The 10,754-nt window shown below is 42.3% G+C and overlaps 1 protein-coding gene across 2 annotated transcripts; it reads right to left on the reverse strand.

Annotated features, from left to right (window-relative positions):
• Positions 1-257: 257 nt before the first annotated feature.
• Positions 258-8,876, reverse strand: LOC116616320 (zinc finger protein 143). 2 transcript variants are annotated; one of them, XR_007313778.1, is made up of 9 exons: positions 8,722-8,876; positions 8,497-8,596; positions 5,055-5,876; positions 4,581-4,664; positions 3,968-4,093; positions 3,058-3,166; positions 2,005-2,450; positions 1,090-1,742; positions 258-1,055 (listed from the first exon to the last, which is right to left on the reverse strand). XR_007313778.1 is itself a non-coding variant. In XM_032378403.2 (8 exons), the coding sequence occupies exons 1-8, from the start codon at positions 8,851-8,853 to the stop codon at positions 1,168-1,170; spliced, it is 2,394 nt and encodes a 797-aa protein (XP_032234294.2). In that variant the 5' UTR covers positions 8,854-8,876; the 3' UTR covers positions 258-1,167. The 2 variants fall into 2 exon arrangements, 1 of the variants encoding a protein (XP_032234294.2); XM_032378403.2 differs by having other exon boundaries at positions 258-1,742.
• Between the last annotated feature and the right edge of the window lie 1,878 nt (positions 8,877-10,754).

The raw sequence follows: 10,754 nt of genomic DNA on the forward strand, positions 1-10,754 counted from the left end.
TTTTCACGTGACGTCACAACCTTGACAACCACAAGAATCCAAGGAACGGGCAAACCAGAGGAAACGTTCGTGTATCGAAAGTTATCTGTAGTTTGTGTACCGAATATATCTGCTATAAAGCCAATTCCTTGAAGTTGTTGTCAGAGATTTTCTGGATCCGTTTTAGCCGTGATTCATAAACGAGATTATACTAGAAACAATTTTGGGGGAGGGATTGGCGAGAGAACGAGAAACAAAAGCTTCATAACACAGCGCGATTTTATTTTCAGATTCTTTATTACATTAGATCGTCCACTATCGACAAAAAATAACGCAGAACAGTTGTACAAATGTAATTTTACACTAGACACACTAACTTACATGTAAAAGGTCCTTGTCCGCCGCCATTTCCATCGGCTTATTTGGGGGAAAGTCTTTGCGATATTTTCAATCAAAATTGATAAATAAGGTATAAAACTTTGTTTTTCGATGGTTACTTCGAAATGTCTTCAAATAAATTTGTCTTCACAATTTGTCTTTTGAATGACAAAAACAACAAAGGCGTGGCTGAGATGGGCTCATTGAGGTTTAAAACGTACGGTGAACGAAAAGCTACTTGATTATATACACACTTGCTGATAAGGAGATGCTGTTCTTATATGCGATTCATTGGATTACACCCATGTGTTGATACACGAAAGACACAGGAGCCCCGCAAATACGACGACGGGTTCGACATTCTTCAGAAAAAAAAATCAAAATTGCTACGCTACAGTTGATATACTTACTAGACGAGTTTCTATAAATTATCAAAAAACCGCTTAACCAACTTTAGAGTGAATCGAAAGAATGTTAGAAAAGTAACCGACTAACCGACTTCGTTTTTACATACACATATCACGTTTTATAAAAGGCTTCCGTCAAAGATAAGATTGCTAAAATGGATTGAAAAGGAACATAATCGGTCACCACGCGGATATGACGTCACAACGAACGCAACTGAGTGACATTGCTATGGTTACCCAGCGGCCAATTGAGTGACATTGCCATGATTACAAAGCGCCAAACTGAGTGACATTGACAAAGTTACTGAGAGGCCAATTGGGTGACATTGTCATGGTTACTTAGCGGCCAATTGGGTGACATTGTCATGGTTACTTAGCGGTCAATTGGGTTACGGTGCCAAGGTTACTGAGCAGCTACCTGTTCCTGGGGGGATGACTCCTCAGTGGTGGTGGTGGTGGTCACATACTCCTGTGGGTGCCCCCCTAAGGTTTGCTCTGTCAGTTGAACACCCGCATCACCCTTCTCCTCCTGGTACTCCACGGCAGGCGCCACCATGCCTTCTCCCTCCACTGCCTCGAAGATCCCCTTGTCGGCCCCCCCTTCCTCTTCCGTCACCTCCATGCTCTCCTGTTCCACAGGGATCTGTTGCTGGCTGGCAGACACCAGCGCCTCGACTGCGGCCTGCAGAGCGGTGGCCTCGTGCGACTCGGAGCCTGGCGGCAGGCTCAGCTCAATGGTGGTCATCTCGATGTCTCCCTGGATGACTTGGGTTCCCTGTAGCCGGACCTGATGGTCAGGGATGTGCACGCTGTGACTGGGGATGAGAGAGCTTGCGTCTACCGTGGATGTCTCTGCTTCCAGGTCTTCTTCCTCGTCATCCATGGAGACACCGCTGACCGCTGCAGACTCGGCGATGACGTCAACGTTATTGAACTCCGTCTCACCAGTCTCGTCCGTCTGACTTCCTTGGTCGACACCTGGATGATGGTAAGATACATGAATATACAAAAGTAGGTATACTAGAGGGAATGTTAACACGACACATGAGAGAGTTCCACCAAGAGCACGCTATGCTTAAAGCGCCCGTATTACTGGCCTAGTCAGATAACATTGTTGGTTTACACTATCTTGAGAGAGGCTTTGAAGTGGTTTGCTATTAATTCACTTCTTGTCTTGCGGTCAACCACAGCGGTGCTATTAATCACTATACAAGTGTGATCTCCCAATAACTCGAATTACCTGTGTGCTTGCGCTTGATGTGCTTAGAGAGGGAGGACTTCTCCTTGAACTGCCTGGCACACACCTCACACTGAAAAGGCTTCTCGTCGGTGTGTGTCAGCTGGTGACGTCGCAAGTTGTAGGGGCTGGCGAAGTCTTTACTGCACTGATCACACACGTGCAGAGTAACCTCCTTAGATTTCACCTTCTCTTCCTTCTTATCACAGGTCAACACGTGTTTGCGAAGGTCGCCTTTCGTAGGGAAATTCTCCTCGCAAAATCGGCACTGCGCGATCGGTCGGTCCTTGTTTCGTCGGTTGCCGCACACCTTACGGACGTGCTTTCGGAGATGAGAGAGTCGGCCGAACGTGTTGCCGCACTCGTCGCACTTGAAAGGACGAAGATGATCGTGACGTGTTCGGATGTGCATCGTGAGAGTAGAGTCGTGACGGAAGGATACTCCACACCTGTTGGAATACAACATGTTGAATTTAAAAATTAGCCGGCTGCGAGCCAACACATGATTGACGGAACACCTTTTGCAATGTGATCGTTGAGAATTTACCAGTTGGAGACGTAGGGTTCTCTCCTCTGTGAATGCGACTATGTTTATTGAGCTGGTGTAAGCGCTATAAGATGTGTACATTACCAGTTGAAGACGTAGGGTTTCTCTCCTCTGTGAATGCGACTATGTTTATTGAGCTGGTGTAAGCGCTATAAGATGTGTGCATTACCAGTTGAAGACGTAGGGTTTCTCTCCTCTGTGAATGCGACTATGTTTATTGATCTGGTGTAAGCGCTATAAGATCTGTGCATTACCTGTTGCAGACATAGGGTTTCTCTCCTGTGTGAATGCGACTATGTTTATTGATCTGGTGTAAGCGCTATAAGATCTGTGCATTACCTGTTGCAGACATAGGGTTTCTCTCCTGTGTGAATGCGACTATGTTTATTGATCTGGTCTAAGCGCTATAAGATCTGTGCATTACCTGTTGCAGACATAGGGTTTCTCTCCTCTGTGAATGCGACTATGTTTATTGATCTGGTCTAAGCGCTATAAGATCTGTGCATTACCTGTTGCAGACATAGGGTTTCTCTCCTGTGTGAATGCGACTATGCACATTGAGCTGGTGTAAGCGTCGGAACAGTCGTCCACATTCTTCACACTTGAATTTCTTGATATCTGATAACACACAAGAACTAATTACTGTAGGGAACCAAGAGAGTCCACAGACCTGCTAAAGTGTCAGTGTGCATCTGATTAAAATGAACAGATAATGACTTTACAACCTAATACAAGATTGTAGCTATTTTAGGGCTATTCTCAAAATCTAGCTGACTACCATTACAAGGCAGATAACTTGACCTGCTTACAAAGCCTGCGATAATGGGATCTCTTTAAATTTTGCTGGCAGCAACAATTCTAGGGACAAGATGGCTGGTTGCTTATTAGGTGTTTCTTGTAGTCAGAGAGAAGACACGGGGTTGCAATAAACAGATGAAGACCCCTTTCATAACCATAGAGACTTTCTTCTCTTCTCTCTCCTTTTTTGCCTGCCCCTGCCAGATTACTAGATTACTCCGATAACACAGATGGGGGTAATCGTCCCGTAATCGTCGGCAGTGGTTAACAGATTACTAGATTACTCCGATAACACAGATGGGGGTAATCGTTGGCAGTGGTTAACAGATTACCCGTTAGAGATAGCAAATAGGGTGTGGTTAAAGGAATTTCTTAACCCTAAATCGATAGTAGAATCGAAAACCCCCCAAACACCCTCTTAAGGAATAGTAGTTGGTCAAATTTTATACCCCAAGAGATGGTAGAAACAAAAAAAATCCTATAACACCCCCTAAGGGATAGCAGCTGGTCGAAATTGTTTACCCTAAAAGATAGGACGATCTCTCCTATCTACCTTTCTGGAGAGTCCCCCCCCAGGGGTTAGAGACTCCCTATCATGATCAGAGAGACCTAGAAGCTTACTAGTGTGTATCTGCAGATGTTTCTTGAGGTCTGAGGGGTACTTGAAGGCCTTGTTGCACTCCTCACAGATCCTGGGGCCATTGCTTAGCTTTCTCTTTGCAGCTGCATTACGTGCATGGGAGCCATCTAAAATTGAATTCAAATATAATGGTTGTACTGTATGATGGTGCTGTACTGGTATTGTTGCCTTATCGACAACCATTATGGTAGGCAGAAAAAAAAAGAGAAAAAAAGCCTTAGTTTAACTTCCACTACTACAGACTGTCCCAAAGAATACCTGCAATGGCATCTTGTAATTTTTTTGTGTCCAAATCAAAGTAATTGCCACACAATTTTTCGATGATAGAGGTTTATGTCCAAATAATATTATTAATACCAAACCCTACCATTCTGTGGTGAGAACGTTTTGCTGCAATAATTTGATATTGAACCATAAATTCTAAGTGTTTAACAAAATTTTGCATGAAAAATTACTATTCTTTAATTTCGGCTTGTGAAAAAAAAGAGTAAAAAAAGAGTATATAAAGTTTGCACCAAGGATATAGTAAAGTAACTACAGGGTGTCTTTGCTGAGACGTGGTTTGCACAAAGTGCAGGATGGGCGACTACAAACCTTCATCTCCACTGCCTTCGCCTTGATGCACTCGCATGGAATCCAGGTCTAAGTTGGAGTCAACATCCACCATTCCTGCAGAACCTACCAATTATGAACCAAGTGAAAGTATTAAACAGAAATATTTGTATATTACTACATAAAAATATTCCATACAAGTCGCTGTTCAAATTAAAGTTGAGCTAATGGGCTGTGTAGCATATTTGGCAATGTATTATGCCTTCAGTAGATTTTTGCATAAAGAGTCCAGCCCCCACCCCAATATAATCCAACATATTAAAAATAGTAAAAACAGAGTGGAATTCCACTATATATATAGCATATATGTTGTGTTCGAAAATGTCCATTTCTATTTTAGAATGATTTTCATTTTGGACTGCAACATGTATGTATAGGGTAAGGGAAACAGCATAGCAGAAACCCTTCTAAAAACAGCCTTTTGCTAGTTTAACAAACAAGCATAGCAGACAGTACCTGAGTCCACGTTAGTACCAACTTCCACTGTCACCGTCTCCTGACTGCCCTCTCCACCTTCATCCATCCCATGGGAGCCAGCCAAGACCTGGATTTCTTGGTGACCCCCACTCTCCGACATGTTGGACACCAGGACAGGCCGGACAATCGGGACACCATTCTGGTTAACAATAAGAAAGGAGCCGGTGCTTGAGGAGGGGTCGGTGATGATAGCGGCTGGCACGGTCCCTGCGGTTGTTTGCATGCCTGACACCACGTCCTGTAGTATGGACTGGAGTGACGTTGGAGTAGAGCCCCCCTCGGCTGTAGTGGCCGTCAGGTTGTTCAGAAGCATGCTGGCACCTTGAAGGTTTTGTGAGAGCACCAGTTGGCTGGTCTGGCCGTCAGCTTGTGAAACAACGATATGCTGGACCTGGCCCTGGCCCAGAGACACTGATGTTGTCGTAGTCTCTCCCTGGTGCTGCTCCTCCGCCTCGTGCTGACCTGCATCCTGCCCCATCTCCATTGCCAGGAAAATTGGCTGCAGGTTGGCATAAGTGCTTTGTTGGTCGGCAGCTTGGTATTGTCCCTCAGTTGTAGCCACCTCATGGGTGACATTGTGAGCTTCAGGGTCTTGGGTCATTTCATGGTGCGCTTGTCCATCTTCAGTGTGCTTAATGGGCTTAGCTTCTTCTGGTTGCCCTGAATCTTGATTGGTGTGGCTATCACCCGGAGGGTGATGCTGCACATCAACATCAGAGACAGACATCTGCATTGTCATGCCTTCATCCTGCTCCATAGGCTCTTTTAGATCTGTTTCTCCTTGCTGTGGTTGGGAATTGTCTAAACCAATGACATAGAGTTTAGTTTGGTTGCAGACGTGTTCAAATGCAAAATAATATTATTTAATGAGTTTTTGGTGCATGTCTACAGCACAAGTATTTAAGAAGGCGATTGTCACCTAAACTTTAAATACAAAAGAATACAGCTCAACATTCTTAGCCCAGAAGCAAGTGGTTAACAGTTTCCTGGGTGCCTTTGAGCTGCCTATTGTCAGTGACTTTTTCTATATAAAAGGTGACCATATCAGCAAACACACTGCAAAAGGAAAAGCTCTTAACTATATTTGCAAGCTCAGCCTCTAGCTATAACAAGAATAATCAATTGCATATGGATGTCTTGTCAAAACTAAAACTATTATCAATATTATATCTTATCATTAAACCAAACGATATTTATCGAGCCCTGTTACATTTGGCAGGAAGGCAGAAAAATGAGTATCCATTTTATCACTTTCCATATTTATGTAATTAGTTATAATTATTTCCTGTGTGCTCAATATGCTGACTGCCCTGTAATTCATGTTTAATCGGCAATACGGCCAAAGCCCTTAAAACCTTTAGGTTTGACTAAAAATATGCATTGAAGCAGCATTTGCAATTAATCTAAATCCGAAAACAGAGTCCGTTTTCGATTAAACCAGAATAAGTTATAGAATTTTAAAGATTTATTCCACTACAACTCAAGACCGTGCCTAATTGATGGGCTTGATGACGCCCTAGTAGATTTTCCAAATGACCAGGTTACGTTCCTTTGTCTTGGCGGGGACAGGTTCTCTGACATTTTGACCATACGAGTGAATAAACACAAGTGAATACAACAGTAGAAATCCCAATTTCAGCAATATAGAATCTGAGGATTCTGAAATTATCTACACCCCTGCAATTGGTTTTTAATGGGGAACTTTGATAAAGAATTGAAAGACAGATGGGACATCTATAAGAAAGAGGATAAGATTTAACTTAATATATGTAGTGCCTTGCACAGGCGAGCCGCTAGATGAACTAGACAAGAAATGGCTAGTGGAATACAACAAACAAACCCTCCAAGAATTTTTAAAGCCTAACTACTATGAAGACTTGTAAGAGATTTTTGTGTGGTTTATATATATATTTATATTTGCGTTCTGCATTGAGATTCGAAAACAAAAAGAATAAGTTATAAAAAGCAAAACACAAGATGCGCACAAGCATGCCTAGTTCAAGTGACACAAACAGAAGAGAATATTATTTATTGAGCGTAAATGTGGAAACTGTTGTGTGGAGCTTTCACAAAATGACTACAAGGAAAAACGTTGTACGGAGGCTGGTCATGAATTCGCTTCACAATTATGTGTAAAAGAGAATTTGCATGATGTTTCAAAATAACCAATGATAAAATTTATTGTTTACATATCGAGATTGTTGTTTGTTTCTTATATCTTTCAGTTTCTTTCATGCCGTCGCCTTCAAGAAATTCAGCTTGTTGATTGATGCCCACTTTCGCATTATCATGTATGTTTCGGCTGAGGCTTTATCACTTTGACATACACACAGGTTGACCAAACTCCCCAATTTGGAGTATCATAGAATTGTCACGTTTTATTCAATATCAGTGAACAATACATTGTTTGAAAGCTTTAACCAAGTTCATTGTTAGAAAAAAGATAGAAAGCTTAAGGTTTTAAGCACTTTAAAAAAACGGATTATTAAAAATAATCATAATTCACTTTACTTATATCCTATGGTGGTTTAATTAACATTCCATTTAGGTGGTGCTGGTACTGTACCTCAGACCGAAATTTGAGAAATGTAAGCAGGTATGGGAGCTAAAATCTACAAATTGACATCCTTGCATGTTTTAAATAATCCCCCAAACACACACACACTGGAAAATCCTGGAGCTGCCCCTGAGTGATATTTAGTCACTTATATAACTTTGTGGGATCGAGTAATCTCTACTGTAATCTTTATTCCAAAACAAGATGGCGTAATAATGAGAAAATTTGCATACTTTAAAAATACCCTAAACTGTAACAAAAAAAGGTTTTGTTTTAATATAACTACTAGCCATTTAGTTTAAAAGACTTAAAGAACATAATATTTTGTGTTTAGCGTCGGTAAAAGGCAAAGGTAGATATAAACTTCAGTCTAAAAGAAAGCGCTCAAGTCCGCCATTTTCGCTTGAGCGGTAAAACAGTCAACTTAGTCCTTCCAAAAAAACGACGCAAACCCGTGCTGAAACAGTACTAAATGACCTAAATGCGTTCCTAGGTGGAGCTACAAAGTAAAGCCAGTAGTATCTACAGATTATGAGTCTAGTACCGAGGAAAAGATGAGAGAATCGGAGTAAAGAATTACTAGAGGTCTGGGGCGACACTGTTCGACAAGAACCTGGGAACCATAAGACTTTTCTCTTTAGCGAAAGACTGGGTACCGGAACATCACGGCTGTTACTAGAATCACAACATCGTCCAGTCGACTCTAGTTTATCAACAAGCTCTACTTCACGACTAGAAACTCCACAGCACACGCTTTCTGTACGGATGTCCAAACGCCATATTTGCTAACGGTTATTTTGGCGGTCAAGCAACCAAGTTCTCGTAGGGAGTTGAGTCAGTTTTAGGTTTTGGACGTTCACTCACCTTTGATGTTTGCTAGCGTGGATTCAGCTATAGCAGCGATCGAGGCCAGATCGCTTCCGTCCTCGAAAGACATCTCAGGATAAAGTTCGAAATTGCAAAACTGTTAACAAGCAAACGACGCCAAAAATCTCAGTTGATGTGCACACATTTGGACAAATTTCACTCTGAAAGTTCGTCTGAAGTTTAACTAACTCCCTCGATAACAGTAAACCTACTAGGGTATACCTTTAAGTCTGTTTGATGCCCAGTTTCTCGGTTTATTTTCCGTGATGACGAAATTTCTCTACAGTAAAATACAACACGAGGTTTGATCTGTGAGCGCTTGCTTGGGAAGCAGCCCGCCATCGACCGTACCATGTGACCTGTATCGCTCCCTCTGATTGGTCAAGAGGCGTTAAATTGCATATAAATTTACATTTTTTTGCTTACCTATATTTTGTTGACTTGTTTTTGGAAACAACAGATCACAGAAATTCAGAATCAAAACATTTTTTAAGAGGGTTAAAACAAACGAAGAGTCATTACAACTATCATTCATCAAAAATGCGGAGTGTTGACTATTTTTTAATTTTTCTCCCAGGAGCAAGGGTGAGCAAAAATGTTTGCCCTATTTTGTGTGTGCCCTGGTTAAAACGGCGAGCTGTGTGCTCGATACTTCTTTCCTTTAGAATTTATTTCTGCTCTCGGGAGTTCTTTTTATCTTATTATCAATCTTGAATGTCGTAGAAAAAGTTATATCTGTAATGAATAAATCCTAATTATATCCAAAAAGGAATGAGCAAAGGGGAGTGAGAGAGTGAGTAAGGACTATGGACTTGGAAAAACGGAGAACGGGGATGACACAAAGGGAAGAAGAGGTGAGCAATGAATATGGACTTAACCGAAAAACTGAGAACGGGAGAGTAAGAAATATGGACCACCGGAGAAGTAATTGTGAGTGGTAGACAGTGAAAAAAAAATTCGAGGACATGGCCGAGAATCAAACTTCGTCGAAGAGAAAATAGACCTGTAGACCATACTTCCAAACATGCGCCGAAACACCGTATGGCATCTGAAGCTTTACGGCTAAGCTGGAGATTTCGGCCCCAGCACCGCTATCTAGCGAACTGTACAACACAAAGGAACCTGAGGTACCCGCGCATTAATGGGGAGGCAATAACCAGGATCCCAGGCCTGTCTTGGTTACGCCACGCACAGCTCGCTGAGATGTAGACCGAAAAATATCAGGGTCTTTTCCACGCTTGCGCCTCTTGGAAATATATGTGTTGCTATAGTAATGTAGTGATGTCGTCACCATGTGCACACACTACGACCTAGGTCTACATTACTGCATTAAGCCTTTGTACTTCTTTGTCCAGTTACGCACGTGCATATGATACTTTGTACCCAGAACAACAACAAGCTACACTGAAATACACCGCGCAAGCTAAGATGTTTTGTGCTCTTAGGTTCTAGAAAATACTGTGATCAAACCTCTTGTAAGCTACTCTACTTGATTTTTTATAGGAGCATTTCAGATTCTAGAGTTAATATTTTCCTTGGCACAAGAGGCATATAGCGTCCAAAAATCATCATAAAAAACTCATAAATCATGCGTAAATTCAATATTGTTTTTCTTTCAGTATCGCAAAATATGGCGCCATAGAAATGAGGTCTCCTTTGCAGCCGTCTGTAGCGCTGTTGCAATGCGCTGGAGCCAAAGGCGGCTAGCCAGGCGCGTACACTGGGGGCTACGCAGGGTGCGCACCCCCCCCCCCCCCCCTATAGGCCAAAAAGTGGGTCATTTCCTATTAAGGAATCTCCAAATACTATGCTTTTTCCATATGATACCTTTGACTGCGCACCCCCCCTTTTTGCGTCCTGCACTAATATAATGATGACGACTGTAAGATCATTTTAGCAAACTTCAAAAGGTTTCGATCTGATAGACCGTTATTGCTTCGGTTTAGCCTAGCCAGCCAAGGAGTCCTTCAACCTTTCAATCTTGGCTTAATTATATCAGGTTTTACCTATGATGCCATCGAGCCAAATCAGCTGTAAGTTCCTTTGTGTTTACGACATTTCCCAATGACACCCCTGGGCCCGAGCTACCACAGTATGTAAAAGACTGTGGTACAAAACCCTGTGACAGCCCCCCCCCCCCCCTCTTCTTGGCACGAACCTATGCTTCGCACCCCTTCTGCGTCTGTAATGGACGGAGCCATTTGAACACCTGACGCAAATCATACTTCCAGCCGAAGTATATAGGGAGAATTCGA

The sequence above is a fragment of the Nematostella vectensis genome, chromosome 9 (genome assembly GCF_932526225.1).
Source record: "Nematostella vectensis chromosome 9, jaNemVect1.1, whole genome shotgun sequence".
Taxonomy (NCBI): domain Eukaryota; kingdom Metazoa; phylum Cnidaria; class Anthozoa; order Actiniaria; family Edwardsiidae; genus Nematostella; species Nematostella vectensis.

Bases quoted from the DNA above. Each gene is read 5' to 3' on its own strand.
- LOC116616320 (XM_032378403.2), bottom strand. From the start codon at position 8,853: ATGGTACGGTCGATGGCGGGCTGCTTCCCAAGCAAGCGCTCACAGATC. The intron at 3,167-3,967 runs GTAAGCTTCTAG...GTGTGTTATCAG, and splicing joins ACATCTGCAGATACACACTA to ATATCAAGAAATTCAAGTGT. The intron at 1,743-2,004 runs GTAATTCGAGTT...ACCATCATCCAG, and splicing joins CATCAAGCGCAAGCACACAG to GTGTCGACCAAGGAAGTCAG.